General features: G+C 44.0%; 1 protein-coding gene and 1 pseudogene across 2 annotated transcripts in view; both read left to right on the plus strand.

The window, feature by feature from the left end:
* Positions 1–25,851, plus strand: part of RNF169 (ring finger protein 169) — a 49,425-nt gene that overhangs the window by 12,637 nt on the left and 10,937 nt on the right. Inside the window, exons 2-4 of one of the 2 annotated variants that reach the window (XM_073334195.2) lie at positions 6,520–6,596; positions 23,014–23,160; positions 25,001–25,113. In XM_073334195.2, the coding sequence (XP_073190296.2) occupies positions 6,520–6,596; positions 23,014–23,160; positions 25,001–25,113 (337 nt within the window). Of the gene's footprint in view, positions 1–6,519; positions 6,597–14,656; positions 15,256–23,013; positions 23,161–25,000; positions 25,114–25,851 lie in introns of those variants that run through there. The other variant, XM_073334214.2, reaches the window with a different exon arrangement.
* LOC140905637 (5S ribosomal RNA) lies at positions 16,839–16,954 on the plus strand (annotated as a pseudogene).

Genomic DNA, 25,851 nt, shown 5'->3' on the forward strand with positions numbered 1-25,851 from the left:
TAAGGGCTTGTCTACACTGGCACTTTACAGCACTGCAACTTTCTCGCTCAGGGGTGTGAAAACACACACACACACACACACGAGCACTGCAAGTTTCAGCGCTGTAAAGTGCCAATGTAGACAGTGCATCAGCGCTGGGAGCTATTCCCCTACTGGAGGTAGGTTTTTTTTATAGTGCTGGGAGAGCTCTAATGTTGCTAGTGAAGACATGCTCTAAATGCTCAAAGAGAGAGGAGCGTGCCCAGGGGGCGGGATTAACTGTTGAGAGTGGATGGAGTTATGAACTTGTAGGATGGAATTGGTTTAGCAGAATGTAGGAGCTTCTGGAAGATGAACAGGGCATCTGATGATGTTTCCATATAAAGCTAGCTAGTTCATCTTATTTTTCAGTCTTCATATTTTTGAATGTACTAAGTGAGAATTTAAAGAAACATTTGAAGGACATCATCCTGGATGCACATCCAGACAGATTTAAACTTCCACTGCCCCATACTGAAAGTGAGGGAATAAAGGAAAAATTAAAGAAGTTAAAGAATCAATATTGACAGTAATGCAAGATGATTGGCTAAAGATAAGAAATTATCTGATAATGTCTACAAACATCTGTACAGGAAAGAATGCTTTCCTTCTTAATATTGATTCTGTGTCTGAAAAAATAGCCACAGAATACAGAGTCCAAATGGTTGAAGCTGTCATCCAAGAATGTAGAGAAGAGTGCGACATGGAGGTCTTTACCATTTTTCATACAACAAAAGTAAAGTGGGAGGGGGGACCAGTCTTCCTAAATAACGTATGGTGGTTCAGCACACTAAGCCTTATTATGTAAGTAGTAATCTAATAGAGTTCTAAAGCACATTCTGAAAGTTTAAAAATGAATTCTTCCCTGATCAGTCTCATTTAAGGGGGGGAGAAGATTATTGCCCAACTTCCCAACACAGTGGAGTCTCATCTTACATGGGGGTTAGGTTCTAAAGTCAGCGCGTAAAGCAAAAATCACGTATAGTCAAAATTACCCTTGAAAATCCCTTAAATCACCCGTAAAGTACAGTCTACTGCACATGGTTTTGTATATACTGTACAACCCTGTACAGTAATATGTATAATGTATACAGTAATGTACAGTATATAATAGAGTACATATGCTAAATATAATTTTACAATACTGTATTTTTAATTACGGGGGGTAATTACAGGGGATCATCAGGGCTTGATGTCGATCCAGGAGATGGAGGTAACAGAGAGCGAGTCGTAGATGAAGGGGGCGGCTCTGGTTCAGCTCAAGAAGTTGATTGCGTAGGCTAATCTGCTGCTGGTTGTTTTTCCTTGAAGTGATCAGCAACTGTCGCTGTTGTCTCTTGAGCCGCTCAAACATTTCTTGATATGGTCTCAAATAGTCCATACTACTACGTGTGATTTTGAGGCTTCGTTCCACAGAGGGATCGTATTCAGAAATCATTCAAGTGTTTTCGCTGCTTGTAACACTTCAGCAAGATTCTCCTAACAGATGTGCAGAGCAGCTGTAAGTTGTGAAAGAGGCAGAAGCTGCCCCCCCCAAACAGCCCCAGGACAAGGTGTGGATGGACATAATACTGGCATAGTCACTTTTGCCATCCCTACATACACACCCCACTTGGTTCCAAGCACAGCTCAGACAAAGCCACTAATTTAGTTCTCAGTCTCACAAAGTATCTACAGCTGAGTTGCATCATATGCGCATTTAACTTACGCAAATTCAACTGTGTGTGCTTGGCCGAAAAAAAAAAAAAAAGATACTTGTAAATAGTGCGGGCGATTCCGCCCACCATTACACTCAATGAGCGTGAGATGGGAGATGTGAATCTGCTGTTCCCTCAGTCGGTCTCAGTTCCCATGTGCCTCTCACAGTGTGAGCATCTTGCCCTGCTGAGTGTGATTCTAGTGTTTAAAGATACTTATTTTTTGTACATGGCCCCTAAACGCAAGCCAACTACTTCATCTGGTGCTCAACTGAAGAAACAGCGATCTGTTGGAAAAACTGGAAAAACGCTGGAGGAAAAACTGATTCCAACTTGCTGGCTCTTCCTTTTTGTCGTCGTCATCTTCATCTTCTATAGACTATTTTATCAGTTCCCCTAACTCTTCATTAGTCAATGCGTCTCTATGGCTCTCAATTAATTCTTCAATTTCTTCCTCAAGGATGTCGACGAAGCCATCACCGTCCACCTGCCTGGCCACCTGAACAATGCGTTTCACTTTGTCAATGGTCGGGAAACCCTTAAAATCATTCACACATTCTTTCCATAGGTTTCGCCAACATGCATTGACTGTTTCAGGCTTGATTGCATCCATTGCCTGTTTAATATAAGTGATGCAATCAGCAATGGTGAAGGACTTCCGGCACTCCATCACATTAAGACTGGGATCAGCATCCATAGCGCTATGTATCTGTGAGAATGTAAGCCTCGTGTACATGGCCTTAAAACAGCGAATCACGCCTTGGTTGAGAGGTTGGAGGATGGACGTGGTATTGGGGGGGGAGAAAGACGACTTCAACATCATTATGCGCAAACCGGAGTGCCTCAGGGTGGCCAGGAGCATTGTCTATGATCAGCAACACTTTAAAGTCAAGTCCTTTCTCTCCGAGGTACCTCTTGGCCTCTGGAATGAAACACTTGTGGAACCAACCCAGAAATAATCCAGAAAATCCAGAAATGCTCCCGTCACCCAAGCCTTTTTATTTATTTGCCAGAACACAGACAGATTTTTGTTCTTGCCTTTTAGGGCACGGGGATTTGCAGCCCTGTAGAGCAAGCCCAGCTTTATTAAATGCCCAGCCACATTGCCATAAAACAACACAATCACATGGTCTTTAGCTGCTTTAAAGCCAGGGGCTTGTCTTTCTGATTTTGAAATGTAAGTGCGGTTGGGCATTTTTTTTCTAGATGAGCCCAATCTCGTCAGCATTAAAAACTTGTTCCAGAAGATAGCTCTTTTCTTCTATGATTTTCTTCAATTGTTCGGGGTAGGCTTTTGCTGCCTCTTCATTGGCAAATGGAGCTTCACCAGTAGTCTGCACGTTTTTGAGGTTGAAGCGGTTCCTAAAACTGTTAAGCTCCCTGTGGCTGGCTTTGAATTCCTTCTCATCAGAAGGCTGTCCCTCTTTGGGAAGTTTGAACAGTGCGTAGAGGCTAAGAGCCTTTTCTCGCAATGTGTTGCCATCAATAAGCACACGTTTACAGTTTGTCTTCCAGCCATAAGTTTAATGCCTTTTCACTCTTCACTAAAGTCTTATCATGCATCTGGCTTGTCGCCTTAACAGTTATTGGAGCACTTGATGCCACAGCTTGACGAATTTCTCTCTCTCAAATCTTGATGGCATGGATGCTAGGTTCGTTGTGGCCATTTTTACGCACCACTTTGGAGACCGACATACCGTCTCTCAATAAATCCAACACAGCCAGTTTTTCCTCCAGCGTTTTTCCAGTTTTTCCAACAGATCGCTGTTTCTTCAGTTGAGCACCAGATGAAGTAGTTGGCTTGCGTTTAGGGGCCATGTACAAAAAAATAAGTATCTTTAAACACTAGAATCACACTCAGCAGGGCAAGATGCTCACACTGTGAGAGGCACATGGGAACTGAGACCGACTGAGGGAACAGCAGATTCACGTCTCCCATCTCACGCTCATTGAGTGTAATGGTGGGCGGAATCGCCCGCACTATTTACAAGTATCTTTTTTTTTTTTTCGGCCAAGCACACACAGTTGAATTTGCGTAAGTTAAATGCGCGTATGATGCAACTCAGCTGTAGATACTTTGTGAGACTGAGAACTAAATTAGTGGCTTTGTCTGAGCTGTGCTTGGAACCAAGTGGGGTGTGTATGTAGGGATGGCAAAAGTGACTATGCCAGTATTATGTCCATCCACACCTTGTCCTGGGGCTGTTTGGGGGGGCAGCTTCTGCCTCTTTCACAACTTACAGCTGCTCTGCACATCTGTTAGGAGACCCAAAGAGCCGCCAGGTATAGCTGTGCCCCTACACAGGAACCAATGACAGAGGGTGAAAACCTGATTATACTGGCTCTGCACCATAGTGCCGGGGAATTCTTAGCTGGCTAGTTAAACTGGCTTTACAGCTACTTGTGGCTAAGAGTCTGGCCCCATGTCTGTCTGTATTTGACTCCAGATATTGTAAGTGTGGTGAATACATTAGGTATAAGGACTTCGTTCATAACACATAATGTGTTTTACATAGTAAGGGATCTACAGAGCCCATATGCACACAAAGTTTCAGCCGTTTGATGTTAAACCAACTTACTAAACCAGTGTAACTTTGTGTGGATATTCTTATGTCAGTTTAAACCTCACTTATATTGGGTTGCTAAACCAGTGTAAGAAGATTATAAGATGGTGTAAGAATGTCTATACCCAGAGTTGTACCAGTTTAGTTGAAATGGTTTAGCATCACGGTTTTAGTTATACTGGTGCAACTCATGGTTTTTTAATTTCTTTTTTTTTTTTTTTAAAGACAAGTCCTAAATGTTGAAATGCAACTGAAGGTTGTTTTAGGCATATTATAGGTTCCACTGTTGCAACACCATCTCAGCAGAAATCTGGCTTTATTAAAATTAACAACGAAGAACTGGAGCTGCTCAAGGACACAATTGAAAAACGGTTTGGAGCAGCTCTGGAACTTTTCCGTTACTTTAGCCCATGTGACTGGTCCCAAATACAAAACTGTTAGGTTGAGAAGAGGATGAAACTTAGGGGATGGAATTGTCAATGCTAGTGAAGCTATCATAAGTCTCATATTTTTCTAGCGTCGTAACTCTTGAAGTCATGGGACTAAGAAGAAATTTCAGCTTTAATTTAAAAAAGCAAAGTAAATTTATACAATTAATGGTTGACCAGAAAAGCTTGACAGTTTGCTCCCTAAAGGCAGAAAGACCAGAAGGACAAATAAAAATGAACCCAACATTTATTTCTGAAATTCTCATCTCATGCTTTATGAACCTTTTGGTGCTGGCAATACTGGTTCCTTCTTTCTAGTATTTAAAATTGAAGCTCCAAATGTATACCCCAAATTCACCCTTCTGAAGGAGGTCGTCTTGTGTTTTTGTTGTATCAGAATGTTGGAAAATCATGAAAGCTAAGTCATGGAAGACGACGAGTTGAATTCAAAATTTTTCAACTTTTACAATGCCTGTACTGTCCAGCCAGCTCTCTGTCAGTTGAGTGTGTGTTTTTAGCATGGCTGAAATTTTGTGATAGGCAAGTGACTCTAAAAGCAAGTAGGTTGATGTAGATATTGATACTGAAAAGCAGGCACAAAAGAGTGGTAGGACCTCGCTAGTTAGTAAGCTGGAGACTCTGTTGTTGTGTTCTTTTAAGTTAGTTACACAGTTGTGAACTTTTCCTTTTGGACTATAAGTATGCCCTCTTACGTTTGAGGAATAAATCTGTTTAAAAACTGACTTACATGGTTTGTGGTTTTGTTTCATTTCATAAAACCTTTTACTCTCTCTCCCCTCCCCCCCCCCTTTTTTTTGGTGGAGGTTGGGGATGGTTGAGTAAAATTATAGAACAAAAAAAACGAACCCCATAAATTTTATATAAAATAGGCCTAGCTTGCCTGTATTAATGCTGCATCATGGGTATGAAACATGTTTTTTTTAGGTTTTTCGCTCTTTTGAATTCCTCTTAAAAATTTCTCTGACTCTAGAGTGTAACTGGTTCAGACTTGTGCTGTATAAAAGTGGGTGGGGACTTTTAAGCTGACATTAGGAGCTTAATAGAGTAACAAAACCTACTGCTGTGGAACCTTAAAAGTGACTGTTCACCAAGATGATAAACTTGGTTTTGTTTCTACTTCTTTAGTTTTGTTTTAGTGTACTCAGGAAAGAGTTGAATAAATTGTGTGAGACTTAAGAATGCTGAAGTTACTCAGTGCATTGCAAACAAAATACAAGCTCTGTTTTCTAATTATAGTTAATAAGACAGCTAATTGAGAAGTTCACACTGCAAAATGTTTGTGTAGGTGAATGGAATGTAGATCTCATAGGTATATTGATAAATGTAACAGATCATTTAAACAAAATTTAGAAATTATGTTTCGATTAATAGCTTTGTTTAAATGGAAGCAAGAGACGTATAGGAATAAGGATATTGTACTGCCTTTGTAAGTAAAGACTTGTAGATGGTCTTGCTAGTTTAGTTTAGTATAGCATAGCGCTGGTTTCTATTTCTGCCTGTGCCACTGACACACTGTGACACTTCAAGCAAGTTGCTTAAGTACTGTTTGTTTACATGCATGTAAAATGGAGATAACACCTCCGTTGGGGGTTATGACGCTTAATTGCTTGTAAAACGTTTGGAGAACATTAGAAGTACTATAGAACAGGGAAGTGTTATTGCTTGGCACTTAGCTCTCAGAACACTTTTGTGTATTGAGTTGGGAGAGCAAGACAGTGTAACAAGGGCAGCTTAGGAATATCGTCAATTATCATACATTAAAGTATGTTCCCTTTTTTCTTTTCTTTCTAGACTTTATATTCAGAGCACCCATCAAGTTAAGCAAACCTGGGGAACTACGTGAGGAATATGAAAGCCAGCTGAAGAAGGTATAGTATTTTGTTTAATTGTGACTTTCTTCCAGAGTAACTTGGAATCCTTACAGATATGCCTGCTTACCTATATGGAGAATTCAAAGCGTTCTTTTCTTTTCTAAAACAAAGGTCATTTATCCCTTCATACCATTCAGTCAATTCAGGAAAATGTTGGCAGTTGTCAGTAGTTCTGGAACCAGCAAACTGCTATCTTAGGCCATGTCTACACTACAAACTTTGGTTGACACAAGTTACGTTAGGGTACAACCTCCAAAGTTTGTATACCACTCATGCGCATGCATACTTGGCTATTTGCATCAGCGCTGCGCGTGTTCACTAGGAGTGCTTGTGTTGATGAATAAGGCTGTGTGCCATGCACTACCATCTGGTGTGATGCCTTTTGGGAACTCTTTGCAGTGGATTGTGGAGTAGAAATGAGTATCCCAGGATCTCTAGGAGCTAGGGGTCAAATTCCCAGAATGCAGCTTTCTCTGTCCCATAATGCCATCATGTCCCATAACTTTCTCACCCTTTTTTTTAAAATTATTTTTAAATCTCACAAACTTGGGCAGCACTTTTCAGTGTTCACCATCTTTGACAGAAGCATGGAGCCCGCAGACCTCTCTACTATTCTCACGAATGCAGCAAATACAGGACACACAATCCTCTTGTGTTTGCAGACCTGCTGGAAATACACCTCTACCCTGGTATAACGCGGTCCTCGGGAGACAAAAAATCTCACTGCGTTATAGGTGAGATCGCGTGATATCGAACTTGCTTTTCGAACCTTTTCCTTGTTCCCTGACCCCCCCCACCCCCCCAAGACCCTCCCGTCCCTAATCACCCCCAGGACCTCACTCCCTACCCAACCCCCCTGCTCCCTGTCCCCTGACTGCTCCAATCCCTATCCACACCCCTCGCCCCCTGGCAGGCACTCATCAGCAGCGGTGGGAAGTTGAGCAATGCGGCCCCAGCTCACTCCACTCTGCCAGCTCCCAGCCGCGGTGCTCCGCTTCTTGCCGCCAGTGAGTGCGGGGAGGTTGGAGAAAGGACGCTGCCCGTACTCCCCTGCAGCGGGAAGCAGAGCGCAGCGGCTGGGAGCTGGCGGAGTGGAGCGGACTAGGGCTGGGCTGTTCCCCTTCCGCCGCTGCTGGTGAGTGCAGGGGGATCCCTTCCCCCAAGGCCTTACCGCGAGCGACACGGCTGGGGCCGGGGCAAGGGAAGCAGAGCAGGCTGCTCCCGCCCCTCCTCCCCTGCTAATTCCCCGGGCCAGTCTGGGACTGCAGGGCCCCCAAAAGTGCCCCCCCAGCTCCTGCCTCCCAGACCTGGGGGGGGAGAAGCCCCTGACTGCCTCCATGACCCTCTGCCCCTTATCCAACCCCTTGGCCCCGGCCCAGCCCTGCACCCTTAACACGCTGCACAGAGCAGCGTGTTGGAGCTTTACTGTGTTGTATGCAAACCCGCGTTCTATCGGGTCACGTTATATTGGGGTAGAGGTGTACTGCAACAATGGTGGACGTGATGATTTCTTGGAGGACAGTTTGCTGGAGGACATAGTGAAAAACAGTTCAAGGTTGTTGGTGACATTCACGGAGCAGCTTCAGATGGTGGAGTGCTGCTTCTGGGCCAGAGAAACAAACACTGTGGGATCACATCATAATGCAAGTTTGAACAATGAATAGTGGCTACAGACCGTTCAGATGCGAAAAGCCACATTCTTGATCTATGTACTGAGCTCACTGCAGCACATGGATACCCGAATGAGAGCTGGATTGATAAATGAGAAGCTAATGGTAGTTGTACTGTGGAAGCTTGAAATACTTGTTTTCTACTAGTCAGTAGGAAATAATTTTGGAGTAGGAAAATCAACAGTTGGGGCCATTGTCATAAAAATGGGTAGGGCCATTAATTGTCTCCTGCTATGTAAGGCTCTAACTCTCAGCAATGTGTAGGCCATAGTGGATGGATTTACAGCAGTGGGGCGATAGATGTACGCACATCCCTTTTGTAGCACCTTGGACAGAGTATGTCATTCAAAAAGGCTACTCTTCTGTGGTTCTGCCAGCATTGGTGGATTACCAGTGATGCTTCACCAATATCCATGTGGGCTGCTCCAGGAAGGTGCAAGACTCTTGCATCTTTAAGGACACAGGACTGTTCAGAAAGCTGCAAGTAGGGACATAAATTCCCAGCCATCAGATTACCATTTGTGATACTGAAATCCAGGAGTGATTCTGGGGTACCCAGAGTAGCCCTTGCTCTCCTGGCTCAGGAAGCTGTATGCTGTCCATCTCAACCGTATCGAGGAACTATTCAGCTACCCGCTCAATAGGTGCGGAATGACAGTTGAATATGCTTTTGGTAGATTGAAGGGACATTGGCAGTGTTTACTCACTAGATGGGATATTTTTCTCACTGAGATCCAAATGGTTATAGCTGCCTGTTGTGTCCTGCATAATATCTGTGAGGCAAAGTGGGAAAAGGCTGCCGTGGAGGTGGAGCTGGAGCGGCTGCCTGCTGACTTTGAGCAGCCAGACACAAGGGCCATTAAAAGGATTCAGTGTGGAGCTATGCCGTGGAGGGGGGGGCTTTGAAAGAGCACATGAACAGTCAGCAGCAGTAACGTTCTGTGCTGCAGTCTTCTCTGGCCTGGTGCTCTGGGTGCTGCTAAGAACTGTATAGTGCTTGCTGTACATTTTATAAATGACTGTATGTTTTCCTGAATCTCTGATTTATGTGGTCCTTCCTGTTTGTTTACAAGTACTGCATGTTTTGAGTACTGCTTTGCATTCTGCAGCATGCGTTGTGAACTAATAAAGATAACTGTATTCTCCTCAAATAGAACGTCATTGAGTGGCAAAAATGCAAGAAACGGGTAAACTTTTAACATAAATTCAGAGAATAGAAATTTGAAATTGGAAAGGCAGCGAACAAACATTTCAGTCCATTTCAGTGCACAAATGTAGTCCATCATGGCTACATACACTGACCTGTGAGAACCTGTGTGCTGGTGTGTATGTGAAGCTGTAGTTTTCCTTCTTGTTCCCCGGTGTGGCGTGAGAGGGATAAGGATCCTGGCCCATGATGCCAGGTGGAATGTTGGGGGGTATAGGGATCTGCTAATATGGAGTTCTCCAAGGACAGCAAAGGGTGGGAAGTTCTGGGATTTTTTTTGTTTGTTTTTTTGTTTGACCTGTAGGTTCACCAAGGTGTGCATCATTTGTGTTTGCTGCCTGGGAAGACCCATTATGTGCGGGTGCATCTCCCTATTCTTTTCCTGCTGAGATTCCTGGACCTTTCTCCTGTCTGCCCTTTCCTTCTCCATGCTGTCTGCTATGGTATCCCTCCAGGCCCTTTTCTTGCAGGCCAGTGCACTACTGGCTTGCAGGATCTCACTGAACATGGCTGCTCTAATCCTCTTCTTTTCCTCCTCATCAGAGTCAGGCATTCTGCAAGTGTGAAGGGGGCATCTCAAGGCTGCCAGAGCAGCAGCTACAGCCAAAACAGACACATGTACCATTGGATTTACAATCATCGTGGAAAGGGAAAGATAAGTGTCAGAACTCACTTTTCTTATTCCCATAAACACTTTTAAGAAGACTGCTTATTGATCCTTCATCTTTGGAATGCCTTAAGACAGCACTGGTCGCCAGCCCCAGCCATGGTGAATATGGCCCACCGGGGACGAGGGTGCGGAAGAGAAGAATAGGGTGATGGCAGTCAACATTGGCACTATTTTCCACAGGTAGTGGTGTGGTTAGCTGATACCTCACTTCTGAGGGTGACAAAGGCACGGAGAGCACAGCTGGCACCCTGAAGACTTGAGGCCTGTATGCTGCTAGCTTGTTTACTGCAATGATGCTAGCTGAACACATCGTGGGGTGGGGTGGGAAAGTACCCTACCTCAGAGGAAGAAATAAGGCAGCCATCTCTAGAGACCTTTGGGAGAGGATTGCACAATATCTCCATGAAAGTTTCTCAGGGATATGTCTCAGGAGATACAAGAGACACTCCTGTGTATGTAAACTGCTCTGCCCTGCCCCCCCCCCCCCCCCTTCTCACTTGCCTAAACCAACAGGGGAATGAATAGCAGGTGCCAGTTCTACATCTGTTTGTTGTACCTCTACCTCTTCTCATACGAGTAAAACCGTGAAAAGTTGATACCTGTGTCTTGTTAATTTGGGGCTGGGTGCCATTTTTAAATTTAAACATTGTAAGGGAAAGTGGATGCACACACTTACCTGAGGTTCCTTCCCCTTCCTTGCGCTCAGCTGGTGGAACTGGCTATACTCAAACAGGTCCTGGCTCGCAGCATAGCCGGACCACCCCATCGCATCTCTCCTCTCCTCTTGGCTGTTCACAGCAGAGGTCTCTGGCTTTCCTGAGTTATCCATGGTGGCCTGCAAGGTACTCGTGGAGTCTCTACCATGTATGGCATGCAGCTTGTCGTAAAAGCAGCAGGTCTGCAGCTCATGACCAGATCAGTTGTTGGCCTCCCTGGCCTTCTGGTTTACTTGGCGCAGTTCCATCACTTTCATGCTGCATTTCTGCTGATCCTGTCGTACCCCTTTGCCTGCCTTCCCTGTGCAATCTGCTCTTAAATATCCATGTTGCTGTGGCTGGTCCACAGCTCTGCTTGCATAACCTCTTCTCCCCAATGGCCCAGGAGATCCCATACCTCCTATCTGCGCTTAGCCAGAGGACATCTAGTACATGGAGCTGGCATGGTTGGTTGGACAATTGCTAGGGAGAGTTGCTAGGTGTGCCTGCCAAGGTGGGCAATCAGGAAAAAGCATTTCAAAAATACTCAGGGGGATGTAAAGCAGGGATGGCTTCAGGTCTCTGTGACCCCTGGGCAGTGGAGTGTACAACTGTGACCAGAACAGTCACTGTCACAAGGAATGCGACATTGTTGGGTAGCTGCTGGAGAACTGTTAGGGTTGCCCTTGCACTGATTGGCCCCAGTAGCTCAATCATGGCTCCATAAGGGAGGTGGTTTTATTATATAACAATAACAAGGCACTTACATTTTGTCGATCTAACTTTGTAGTGTAGATCAGCCTTCGGTTGCCTTCCAAAAGGTGAAAATGTACCTGCTTGGTGCAGTTCCACCATCTTTGTTATACAGGGTTTATAGAAGAATGAGCAATAGTGAATGTAGTAGGTTTGCAAAGCCAGTTGCAGTAAAATCTCCCCTTTCCTTACTATAACTCTTTCAGAATCTTAATCTGTCAAACTGAAGCTTTCAATGCTTGGTATTAGCCAAAAGATGAACTCGGAAATATTTGAGGAGAATCCATTCAGCCCTTTTGGACTTAAACTGTTTGGGTGTTTTCCCCTTTTTTAAAAAAGAAGCATTTTTTACACACACACCACTGAAATGATTGAACTCTAACCCTTAACTATCTCGTGTGGCTAGTCATCATTCTAGAAATGTCATAATGGGGCAGTGACTGCTGTAGTTAAGCTACGATAATAGTTTCCATTCTAACACCCCGCCCCCCAGTTCTGAGTTATTCATAACTTTCTGAAAGGTTCATTTTTTTCCAGGCATAAGCGCTGATCATGTAATCAGATCTGCTTGTGTGGACGCATGCAGAACCCTGTTTATTTCAACAGGGCTCCACACAAGAGCAAGGGCCTCTGACAGCAGATCCATTTGCTGGATTGGGGCTGTGCGAAGGTGGGATTTTGGGGTGTTTTGTATTTTTTTGTTTTTGTTTTTTGTGAAGCTTGACCAAAAGTGGTTGAGCTCTTTTTGATAAGGATAGTATATATGCATATCTGCATAGGGAAGGAAATAATTTTTTCTAATGAAATAATCTTTGCAGTCTTCATTTGAAGAATTCAGCAGCCTCTGAAGACCAGCATAATGCATATAACAAAGGGGCAGATTTAAGGTTAAGAGTGACATCTGGAAGAGTTGATTGCACTGATTTTAGCAGTGAGTTGCAGCACTGACATACAGTCAATAGAGCTTCAGTTGATGGAGGCTTTGTCCCTAGGAGTTATTGATTGTGGTCTTTTCAATTGATTTAAAACACATTTGCAAGTGGATGGAAGGTGTGAATCAGTCAACTGAGGGATGCTACAATTAATTGATTTCTCTATCTTAGACAAACCTCTAGTGTAAACCAAGCACAATGGCTTCGGACATTTTTTACCACTGTCGGGAATGTGGTAAAAGATTAGGTGCATAGAGATTTTATTCATGTAAATATCTAATTTATCAGTTAACTTAAATGGACACCACTATAGTTAGGAAATTACAACTTTAAAAAAAATTAATTTAAAGAGGAATATTTTTATAACTGAGCCTCTTGGCTTAAAAAAAATGAGTGTAACTTTAGACCTCTACCAAATGTATCAGCCATGCCAGGATTTTATAAATTTACTTCCTAATGGTGAGGAGGAGACCTTCCCTGGTGAGATACAGGGCTTATTCATCATTTCTGCAGAATTTAATTTTTGTATGTCTGTCTGTCTGTCTCCAAGGAGATGTGACTAGTTGCAGTTTTTCTTTCTGAATTGTGTGAACTGCAAATAGCTCAAGTCCTGGTCTCAGCACACAGCCCAACCAATTAGGATGTGTACCTGGGATTTCTGCTGGGCTTGAGGGAATATCTTTCTTCTATCAGCTGCTGGCAACTTTGTGTGATGGCTGCTATTCCACCCTCAGCTACAGTGGCCTCTGGTAACTACAGGGGTTTGAAGTGCCTTAGTGCATTTCAATGGGGTGTTAATTCTGACATCTGATTTTGCTCCTCCAAACCACTAGATGCCTGGAACTTCAGGGGGGACTCACCCATCCTCCTCCCAATGTTCCACAAACCTTTTATATGAGCACTGTGCAGGATACATCTTCTGGTTAGTGAACTTGTAGTTGATTTGTAGTCCTTTGCATAGCTCTGGTCAGTCAACAAGTATTGAGTATACAGCAGTCCTAATCTAAGTGCTGCTGAGTCTGTTTGGGTGTGGGAGTTTTGATTTATATATATATATATAATTTGAAGTTCAGTGTAATAAGCCCACTTTTAATCACAGTAATGTTGTAGCAGCTATAGATCATTCTGAGATCTTTTTGTAACTATTTCTTGACCTGAAAAAAATTGATAGCAATCCTTCTCATTTCCATTCCAGCAAAAAGGAAAAGTATTTTAATGTGCTTCTGGCATTTTGACTATTCCACTTGTGTATTTTGAGGATGGAATTTTTTGTCTATCTTCCTCTTTTCAATCTTTGTTCCCCATTGCCAGACTGGAACCCTGTTTCCTTCCCTTCACAATGTGTACATACCCTTTCTGAACCTCATCTGAAAAAGGAGGGGATTGGGGATATTCCCCAAATCTCATCCTGTGAGCAAAGAACAACTTAATCCTTCTGACATGTTGTCAGTTGAGAAAATTCTCTATCACTTATCACCAAACCTTATGTATCTAATACACAACTTAAAAAAAAACCCAAAATTTTTACGCTAAGTAAAATTTTGAGGGCTAAATACTGTCCCACTTAACTCTTGTAATGAGAGTTTCATAATATCGCTTTGTATCATTATTTGGATAGAGTCCTAAACACTAGGGGAACATAGCATGAAACTGAGGGTGGTTCCTTATTTTCAGTTCCTTATTTGTAGTACAGCTCCTTATTCGTGGTCCCTAGTTCCTTTTTCGATGGCCAAAATTATTTAAAAATATAAGTGGGAGCCCGGACTCTTGAGTTCAGATCCCATATCTAACATTGGCCTTGTCTACACTGGCAAGCTTCTGCGTAGTAAAGCAGCTTTCTGCGCTGTAACTCCTGTGGTGCACACATGGCCAAGCCACCTAGTGCGCAGAAACTGCACAGTTGCAGCATTGTAAAAAACCCAGCCCGACGAGAGGTGGAGAGCTTTCTGCGCTGGGCCTACGGCACCGTGGTTCTACTGTAAACACCCTGGTCGATTACAGCGCTGCAGTTGGCCTCCAGGAGGTGTCCCACAATGCCTGTTCTGCCCTCTCTGGACATCAGTTTGAACTCTACTGCCCTGCCCTCAGGTGACCAACCGTGAGCCCCACCCCTTAAATTCCTTGAGTTTTGAAAGTCCCCTTCCTGTTTGCTCAGTGACGAGTGCAGTGGTCTCAGGGCATCTTTCCAAGTGGCCGCGCCTGCTCTATGCACCAGGCGATCCCCCGCTTGGAGCAATGCCGAGCTGCTGGACCTTATCAGCATTTGGGGAGATGAGACTGTCCAGTCCCAGCTGCGCTCCAGCCATAGGAATTATACCTACGGACAGATTTAACGATGCATGACTGAAAGGGGCCATGACTGGGACACAGTGCACTGCAGGGTCAAAGGGAAGGAGCTGTAGAATGCCTACCACAAGGGGCAGGAGGGAAACCACTGCTCCAGTGCTGCGCCTACAAGCTGCCAGTTCTACAAAGAGCTGGACGCGATGCTCGATGGCAATCCCACCTCCGCTGAGAAGACCACTGTGGGTTCTTCTGTGGTACGCGTGCCAGTCGACAGTGGACCGAGCCAGGAGGAGGAAAACTTGGACAAGGATGCGGAGGGAGACCCAGAGGCAGAGGATGACTCGGAGGTCAGAGATGTCAGGAGCTCTCCTCTACCCCAGAGGAGACTAGTCAGTCACAGCTGTCGGATCTTGGCAAAGCACAAACAGGAGAGGAGGCCCCTGGTAAGTGGCTTTGATTTTGGGAATCGCTGAAGCGAGTTGTTGGGGACAGGAGGGTTGCAGAAAGCAGGCTTGTATCTGTATGATGTGCATACACCACATGCCTAGTCTGAGCGGTGGAAGAGGGTGTTGATTGACTCCCTCATTTCACGGGAGTCTGCCTCAGAGATCTCCCGGAAACTCTCATGGAGATACTGGGCAATCCGCTGCCGCAGGTTCTTTGGCAGACCTGCTTTGTTTCTTGCCCCATTAAGGGTAACTTTCCCATGCCACTCTGCCATCACTGGGGGGACTATTGCCGCACACAGGCAAGCTGCATAAGGGCCAGAGCAGAAGTCTTAGAGAAGACCCTCCCTTGATTCCCTGCTCACCCTCAGCAGCAAGATATCTTCCCTAATGAACACAGCCTGTGGAAAATGTGGGGACAGGAATGATTATGAGGCCCTCTCTACAGCACTGGCTCTCCCCAAGAACCACGTGTACAGTACGGTTCTGAAACATTGATTTCCCCTTCCCCTGAGGTTACTCACCATTTTGGGGGGCTTGTGGCTCATGTGCGCTTGCCTAGGATGAGCCAGTTAGTGACAGATATGTGAATAGTGGCTGTGTTTTTAATCACTGAATCAGTGGTCTGTGTATTGCAAACAATGCTGCTTCTGTAAAATGTTCCATTTTGGCTTCTCATATATGACCTTGGGAGCCCAGCCTCCCTCTTTGTTGTTGCCAGCTGAACGGCTGCGCAGAATTAGAAAGCAGCCACGAAGAACTAAAGAGGACTTTCTGCGTGATGTCATGATGCGCTCTGCGGCCGAAAAACAAGAATTGAAGGAGTGGCAGGCCAGTGAGAAGAGGAACCGAAAGGAGAACGTGGTGCACCAGGATGATGCCACGGAGCAGCTCTTAAACGTTATGAAGCACCAAGCGGACGTGGTCCGGGCACTACTAACGCTGCAAACCGAGCAGCTCCATGCCTGCCCTCCCCTGCAGCCGCTATCTCAAAACTCTTTCCCAGGTGCCTCCCAGACACCACCAACACACTCTTCTCAATCTCCTGGCTCCCGTCTGTACCTGCGGCATTCCACTCCTGCCCCGTCACAGTCCAGCCCTGCGGTCTCCCAGTACCCACTCCACTCAACACCCATCCCTCTGCAGTTTAGCCCTGCTGAAGTACAGTGCCCACTGCACTGTACTCCAAAGGACAAGGTTGGATATGATACCTGGACATACACAAATCTTTAACTGTCCCGGGACCCCGCCTCCTTCTGGGACCCTCCCTTTCCCCCATCCCCCATAGTGCTGATGTGGAGTTTTTTTGTTTTGTTTTTTTTCCTTTGTGTCTGTCCTCCAAAATGTTGGTTTGAAAGCCATCTTTATTCCATTCCTTGAAATCAAACAGAGTCCTGCAAAGCAACAGGCAGTTTCTTATACCTTCATTGTGATTGGTGCAGACGATGAGCTCAATTCTTAAAGAGGCCATTTAGGGATCGGGGCAAAAAAAAATTGGGGATTGGTCGTACTTTGAGCAGGGGGTTGGACTAGATGACCTCCTGAGGTCCCTTCCAACCCTGATACTCTCTCTGGGCTTTGTCTATGGCCATACCACCCTGAACACGCCCAATCTCGTGTGATCTCAGAAGCTAAGCAGGGTTGGGCCTGGTTAGTTGGATGGGAGACCTCCTGAGAATACTGGGTGCTGTAGGCTTAAGGGGATGGGATAGCTCAGTGGTTTGAGCGTTGGCCTGCTAAACCCAGGATTGTGAGTTCAATCCTTGAGGGGGCCATTTGGGATCCGGGGCAAAAATTGGGGATTCGTCCTGCTTTGAGCAGCGGGTTGGACTAAATGACCTCCTGAGGTCCCTTCCAACCGTGGTATTCTATGATATGCCATTATGTCATCTTCACCTCCTAGCATTACAAGCATTGCACTCCTGAGCATAGCAACAAATATTAGTGGCTTTCCGCTTCAAATTGCTGCCTCAAAGCATCCCTGATCCTTACGGCTCCGCACTGCGCCCCTCTAATAGCCCTGGTCTCCGGCTCTTCAAATTCAGCCTCCAGGTGCTGAGCCTCTGCGGTCCAGCCCTGAGTGAAGCTTTCACCCTTCCCTTCACAAATATTATGGAGCGTTCAGCACATGGCTATAAGCATCGGAATATTGTCATCGGCCAGGTCCAGCCCCCATAAAGGCAGCACCAGCAGGTTTTTAAATGGCCAAAATGACACTCAACAGTCATTCTGCATTTGCTCAGCCTGTTGTTGAACCTCTCCTTTCTGCTGTTAAGGTGCTCCGTGCATGGCTTTGTAAGCCACAGTATTAAGGGGTAGGCAGGGTCTCCTAGGATCACAGTAGGCATTTCGGCTTCCCCATGGTGATCTTCGGGACCAAGAAGAAAGTCCCTGCTTGCAGCTTCCTCAACAGGCCAGTGTTCCGAAAGATGTGTGCGTCATGCACCTTTCCGGACCAGCCTGCGTTAATGTCTGGGAAATGCCCACGGTGATCCACAAGTGTCTGGAGAGCCATTGAGAAGTACCCCTTCCGGTTAATGTACTCAGTGACTAGGTGGTCTGGTGCCAGAATTGGAATATGTGTGCCATCTGTCACTCCTCCACAGCTAGGGAAGCCCATTTGTGCAAAGCCATCCACAATGTCGTGCATGTTGCCCAGAGTCATGGTCTTTCAGAGCAAGATGCGATTAATGGCCCTTGCACACTTCCATCAACACGATTCCAACGGTCTACTTTCCCACTCCGAAGTGGTTAGCAACCGATCAGTAGCAGTTTGGAGTAGTCAGCTTCCACAGTGCAATCGCCACGCGCTTCTCCAGTGACAAGGCAGCTCTCATTCTCGTGTCCTTATGCTGCAGGGCTGGGACGAGAGCACACAGTCCCCAAACATGCATGACATTGTGATCCCACCACTCAGTGCTTGTTTCCCGAGCACAAAAGCGGCATTCCACTGTGGTCATCACCTCCGTGAACGCCACAAGCAATCTCATGTTGTAGCTACCTTGAGTGGTGAGATCAGTGTCGAACTCCTCTTGCCTTTGTAGTTTAAGGAGTAACTCCACTGCCACTCGTGACGTGTTAGTGAGAGCGAGCAGCATATTGGTCAACAGCATGGGATGCATCCCTGCAGGCCGAAGAGGCAGAGCACACAGTACACAGGCCGTTGAAAGATGGTGCCAAATGCAGACGGAAGCACAGGGATTGCTGGGATATGAAGCAATGCATCACGGGACATTGGGACAGGACCCAGGATGCCCCGCCACCTCCTCCACCTTCCCACAATTCTTAGTGGCAGAAGAGGAAGAGAAGCTCTGTGGGATAGCGGCCCAGTGTGCACCTCTCCAAATACCGCTGCAAGTGTGAACGCGCTATTGCGCAGGCAGCTCACAGTGTGAACACACAACAGTGGTTTTCAGTCAGCGCTCTGAGCGGCGATAGAACTGCCAGTGGTGTAACTCTGCCAGTGTAGACATACCCTTAGATTTCCTCTGTGATCTAAAGCAAGTCACTTAACCTTTGTCTCAGTTTCCCCACCTGTAAAATGGGGGTGATACTTGCTTACCTTATAAGTGTGAGTAATGATTAAAGTGTTTACATTTTTCTTTAAGATGTAAGGCACCTTAGAAATTCTAAACATTGACTCTAGTTTAACCCTTTGCAGTCGAATACAATGCAGTCTTTCTGTCTGCCTGTCTTTGTTCCCTCCCTCCTTCCTTCCATTTATTTTACTGAAGAGTGTTGATTAGATTTAGATACTCCAGTAAAATACTCTAAAATACTCTTCTTGTCAGTATGGATGACTTTGTTTCAGAATAAACTAGCACACTGTAGAGTTGGATATTTGTTTTTCCATCTTACTAAGCAAAAAAAAAAGATGGTTTTCTTGTTTTGAGCAACTTGCTTTGGGTACTTGTATTTTGCTGAGGTGAGAAGGCCTTGTAATACTGAGTAAATCCATAGTTGCATCCAGTTCTCTTCACACAGTTTTTTCCTTGGAAACTCTGTAATCAGTAGGGAAACTCCTACCTGTGGCATGTGCTGACATGTCACTTTTCAGCAACAGAGAAGTTTCACCTAAGACGGGGGACACCTTTAAAGATTACATAAACCTGGACTAGTTCAAGGAAGAGAAGATATCAAATGTGAATTTCACAGATTCTGGAAATATATGTTGAGCATATAGGAACAGAATTTCTGATCTCAGGAAATGAGAAAACTGATCACTTTAAAAACCAAACAAATCCTTTTCCTTTAGATTACTTGCAAGGGATTATTCTCTGAAGCTCTGAGAATAGCGATCAGGGCCTCTGGGGTATTAAAAGGACGTAGCCAGGTTAAAATAAGAGCTGTTACTTATAATTACTAATAACATCTGAGATTGTCAAAACTGAAACTTCTAGGAATCTACTCTTTTTACTTCTCACAAGTTGGGTGTTACAAGTAAGAGAGTCTGTTTTGCTTTTGCTTTTCCTCATGCCTTAGCACAGTAATGCAGTGTTCATGTTGCAAATTCTTCCCTGAACTGTTTGCATTCAAACAAAAATTTTGGGCCTAAATTCCTAGGCAGTCTCCCATTGATTAGAACACAGGTTGTTTCTGCTCTGGTGGTGGGTTTTTTGTTTTTGTTTTCCACTGTTTTTCCCCCTCCAGGTTAAAGAAACCTACTTGTTGCAGAAGCTACTGCATCCAAATGGGTATATCTGGGGAAGGGTACATGGAGAGTAACTTCCAAGCCAGATTTGGAGCTGTTGGCTTCCAAACTTTATACTGTAGGGCAAACTTTGCATACTTCTAAGTCAAATGGAAACAAAGCTCTCAGTTGCCTTTGTACAAACATGTTATTGGATGCCAACATTAACCCTTTGGCTTGAGAAAGATCTATATGGTCTCCAAAATAGAGCACAAAAATTCTTTGTCCACAAGAGATGCTTTTTTCTTTTTGTAAGGTTTTTGTAGAATTCTGCTGTTCTTAATATCCAAGGAAGATAGCCCTGAGTGTTTTCTGTTGACGGAGGTTATGTTTGCACCTTCATAGATTCATAGATATTAAGGTCAGAAGGGACCATTATGATCATCTGGTCTGACCTCCTGCACAATGCAGGCCACAGAATCTCACCCACCCACTCCTGCAATAAACCTCTCACCTATGTCTGAATTACTGAAGTGCTCAAATCATGGTTTAAAGACTTCAAGGTGCAGAGAATCCTCCAGCAAGTGACCCATGCCCCATGCTGCAGAGGAAGGCGAAAAACCCCCAGGGCCTCTTCCAATCTGCCCTGGAGGAAAATTCCTTCCCGACCCCAAATATGGCGATCAGCTGACCCCTGAGCATGTGGGCAAGATTCACCAGCCAGATACCTAGGAAAGAATTCTCTGTGGTAACTCGGATCCCACCCCATCTAACATTCCATCACAGGCCATTGGGCCTATTTACCATGAATAGTTAAATGTCAATTAATTGCCAAAATCATGTTATCCCATCATACCTTCTCCTCCATAAACTTATTGAGTTTAATCTTGAAGCCAGATAGGTCTTTTGCCCCCACTGCTTCCCTTGGAAGGCTGTTCCAGAACTTCACTCCTCTGATGGTTAGAAACCTTCATCTAATTTCAAGTCTAAACTTCCTGATGGCCAGTTAGTATCCATATGTTCTTGTGTCCACATGGGTACTGAGCTTAAATAATTCCTCTCCCTCTCTAGTATTTATCCCTCTGATATATTTATAGAGAGCAATCATATCTCCCCTCAGCCTTCTTTTGGTTAGGCTAAACAAGCCAAGCTCCTTGAGTCTCCTTTCATAAGACAGGTTTTCCATTCCTTGGATCATCCTAGTAGCCCTTCTTTGTACCTGTTCCAGTTTGAATTCATCCTTCTTAAACATGGGAGACCAGAACTGCACACAGTATTCCAGATGAGGTCTCACCAGTGCCTTGTATAATGGTACTAACACCTCCTTATCTCTACTGGAAATACCTCTCCTGATGCATCCCAAGACCGCATTAGCTTTTTTTCACGGCCATATCACATTGGTGGCTCATAGTCATCCTGTGGTCAACCAATACTCCAAGGTCTTTCTCCTCCTCCGTTACTTCTAATTGATGCATCCCCAGTTTATAACTAAAATTCTTGTTCTTGATCCCTAAATGCATGACCTTACACTTCTCACTATTAAATTTCATCCTATTACTATTACTCCAGTTTACAAGGTCATCCAGATCCTCCTGTAGGATATCCCGGTCCTTCTCTACAATACCTCCCAGCTTTGTATCATCCTCAGACTTTATTAGCACACTCCCACTTTTTGTGCCAAGGTCTGTAATAAAAAGATTAAATAAGATTGATTCCAAAACCGAACCCTGAGGAACTCCACTGGTAACCTCCCTCCAGCCTGACAGTTCACCTTTCAGTATGACCTGCTGTAGTCTCCCCTTTAACCAATTCCTTATCCACCTTTCAGTTTTCATATTGATCCCCATCTTTTCCAATTTAACTAATAATTCCCCATGTGGGACCGTATCAAACCCCTTACTGAAATCTCGGTAAATTAGATCCACTGCGTTTCCTGTGTCTAAAAAATCTATTTCTTTCTCCTTTCTCAAAGAAGGAGATCAGGTTGGTTTGACATGATCTACCTTTTGTAAAACCATGTTGTATTTTGTCCCATTTACCATTGACCTCAATGTCCTTAACTACTTTCTTCTTCAAAAATTTTTCCAAGACCTTGCATACTACAGATGTCAAACTAACAGGCCTGTAGTTACCCAGATCACATTTTTTTCCTTTCTTAAAAATAGGAACTATGTTAGCAATTCTCCAGTCATACGGTACAACCCCTGAGTTCACAGATTCATTAAAAATTCTTGCTAATGGGCTTGCAATTTCATGTGCCAATTCCTTTAATATTCTTGGATGAAGATTATCTGGGCCCCCCGATTTAGTCCCATTAAGCTGTTCGAGTTTCGCTTCTACCTCAATTATGGTAATATCTACCTCCATAGCCTCATTCCCATTTGTCATGCTACCATTATCCCTAAGATCCTCATTACTGTCTGATAAATTTTTAAACATTCTTGTATGTCTCACTGTACCTGGACGTTAAAATAAAATCCAAATAGAACCATATAGATTAGAAGACAAATAGATAATTCCATGTGGATTTCTACAAATTCTGGGGGACAAGGGAAAGGAGGGAAGATGTGGGGAGGATTTCAGACAGATTGCCAGAAATAACTTTTTAAAATCCTGGTTTATTTACCTCTATTTAAATCCTGTATACAGGACTCCTTAACCTCTGAGATTGTGTGTCCCATAGTAAAAGAAATAGAGCAGACTCTCTTTAATTCACACTTCCCATTACTGAGTAAAGACTTAATATGAATCCTGTAGCGAGGTTCTGTATTACTCAGACCAATCACTTTAGTCTTCTCCTGAGAAGTATTAATAAACCATGCATCAAAAGAATGTACCCTCAACCCCAACTTCAGCATTTGGTCATACAATTTTTGCTCCTGTTTCTGCCCTCCTTTCTTCACTTTCTCTCCTCCCGCTCCCCTTCTCCCCCCATTTATGGATGGGGAAACTGAGGCATGTGGCGGAATAAGGAACTTTCCTACGGTGAACCATTGTAAGAAACCAGGATTAGAATACAGGATTTTGTGGCTCCCAGTTCCATGTTTAATTCAATAAATGCATAGGCTGTTAATACAGGCAATTTCAAGTATGTTATGTTATCTCCTTTGTTATTTTATTGCTAGTTGAGGGGAGAAAAATTACAAGAGGAAAAAACATCTGAGGATCTGATCCACAAGCTAATTCTAGAAGACATGGAAGTGGGAAAAAGAAAAATGGAAGAACAGCAAAAAAAAGATGAACCACTAATGCTTAAAACGAATCAAGAATGTGTAAGTAAATACGACACTGTTCCCACCCCAGATATAGCATTAAACCTACCCAAGACTAACAGCATTCAGTCCTGGATCAGTAATCACTTTTCTAGACGTAAAAAATGATCTGATGTCTCTGACTCCTGCACAACTGAAACTAGGGGATGTATGTCATTGGAAGGGATAGAGCCAGTCCCTAGCCTGTTCGCCTGAAGCTGGGAATGGGTGATAGGGGGTGGATCAGTTGGTGATTATCTGTTCTGTTCATTCCCTCTGAAGCACCTGGCATTGGCCACTGTCGGAAAACAGGATACTGGGCTAGATGGACCTTTGGTCTGACCCAGTATAGCCGTTCTTATGAAGCTGTAATTTCCCAATAGAACTTGTTTGATTTCTTTCTAGCTCTAGAAGGACCTGAGATACCAGACTGTACAGTTTTGGTATTTTTAGCTATAGGAAACCTACCTTAGGTCATCTTTTTGAGGTTTGAATACTCTTCTATGCATTGTACGTTTGGATTCCATAGTGACTAAGTTTCAGAGTAACAGCCGTGTGTCTGTCTTTGCAAAAAGAAAAGGAGTACTTGTGGCACCTTAGACTAACCAATTCATTTGAGCATGAGCTTTCGTGAGCTACAGCTCACTTCATCAGATGCATCATTGAGCTCATGCTCAAATAAATTGGTTAGTCTCTAAGGTGCCACAAGTACTCCTTTTCTTTTTATAGTGACTAAGGTACCTGGCTCTAGGGGGAAGGAATACAAGAGATAGTCCCAGTAACATTTTAAAAACATTCCTAAAATCATTTATCTGTCAGACATGTGACATTTTCGGAATACAGGATGATGTGGAATGAAGGTTTTATTTCAGAGTAGCAGCCGTGTTAGTCTGTATTCGCAAAAAGAAAGGGAGTACTTGTGGCACCTTAGAGACAAACCAATTTATTTGAGCAAAAGCTTTCGTGAGCTACAGCTCACTTCATCAGATGCATAAGCTATTACCAGCAGGAGAGTGGGGTGGGGGGAGAGAAAACCTTTTGAAGTGATTAAACACCCATTTTTTCATGGTCTGTGTGTATAAAAATATCCTCACTGCATTTTCCACTTTTATGCATCCGATGAAGTGAACTGTAGCTCACGAAAGCTTATGCTCAAATAAATTGGTTAGTCTCTAAGGTGCCACAAGAAGGTTTTATTGGCTCCCATTTGGAGTGATCTGTTTAACTCGCTTCTGGCTTCCCCACTTATGAGTAATGTGGCCGTTTCAAACTCTGTGGTGATAAAACCTGTATAGCAAACCATACCATTGCATGTATCCTCTTTCTCACACATGTTCAGACTTGTAGAAATACACATCTACAAATGTGTATAATACGAGTCATCAGGGGAATATATGGCAGCATGGTAAAAGAGTAACTTCTTGTTTAGCTTTGGCTCTTGCCCATATCAGTCATAGACTGTGTGGAAAGTACCATAGAATAGTTTATAGTTGATAAAGGTTACGCTGATATCAAACTGTTGCTCTCTTAGTATTGTTTGCTGAGTGCCTTACTTTGGGCTCTGAATCCTGTAGCATTTGATAATGAAATGCTCATCACTGAACCACAGTTGCACATATAAGTTCATTTTTTTTCCAAGTGGCAAAAACGTTGGGCCAGATCTTCGGCTGACATAAATTGCTCTAGCTTAAGGCAAGTTAATAGATCTATGACACCATTCACCAGCTGGCACTCGCATTCTGTTCTTTACATACTTCAAATGTCGCCACTTTTGGAGACTCGAAGCATTTTCCCGAGGAATATCTATTTCCTGAGTGACTTTTTTGTGTATGCCGGCTGATTCTTCCTTTATTAACTTCAGTTTCCTGAACGCCTCTCGGATTCAGAGAACGAAGAACCATTCCAGAGCAAGCACACACATCGGTCGGCTTTTGTCTCCAAAGGCAGCACCTATTCTTTTGCCTTCCTGACAGGGTAAGAAACAGACTTTAGTTCACACTGGCTGTCTGTTACGAACATAAATATTACTCCTTTCATATTTTTGTTCTAAACATCCCTGAAGTACTTAAATCTAATTCAAACAGTCACCACAGCCCAAAATAAGTTATTACAGTTTTAGAAAATGTAGTATTGAATAATGATCAAATACAATCATAGAATCCATAGAAATGTAGGGCTGGAAGGGACCTCAAGAGGTCATCAAGTCCAGTCCCCTGTGCTGAGGCAGGACCAAGTAAACCTAGACCATCCCTGACAGGAGTTTGTCCAACCTGTTCTAAAAACCTCTGACGGGGATTCCAAACCTCTCTTGGAAGCCTATTCCAGTGCTTAACTATTAACTCTAGTTGATATCTAAAGCCGCCATGCAGCAGATTAAGCCCATTGCTTCTTGTTCTATCTTCAGTGAACGTGAGAACAATCACCATCCTCTTTATAATGGCCCTTAATGTATTTGTAGACATATTGGGTCACCCCTCAGCCTGTTTTTCTCAAGATGAAACGTGACCGGTTTTTTTTAACCTTTTCTCATAGGCTAGTTTTTCTAAACCTTTGATCGAGAATAGGACCTATTTGTCCCACGGTTGCCATAGAATTGAGGAATAATGCATAGGGTATGTGTCCTTTGAAGGATGTATTGTAAAATTCATTACATTTACAGTCTCTGTAGTTTATAAAGATCTACATGGTAGGTTCATATATAGAAATGTTTGT

The sequence above is a fragment of the Lepidochelys kempii genome, chromosome 1 (assembly GCF_965140285.1).
Source record: "Lepidochelys kempii isolate rLepKem1 chromosome 1, rLepKem1.hap1, whole genome shotgun sequence".
NCBI lineage: Eukaryota > Metazoa > Chordata > Testudines > Cheloniidae > Lepidochelys > Lepidochelys kempii.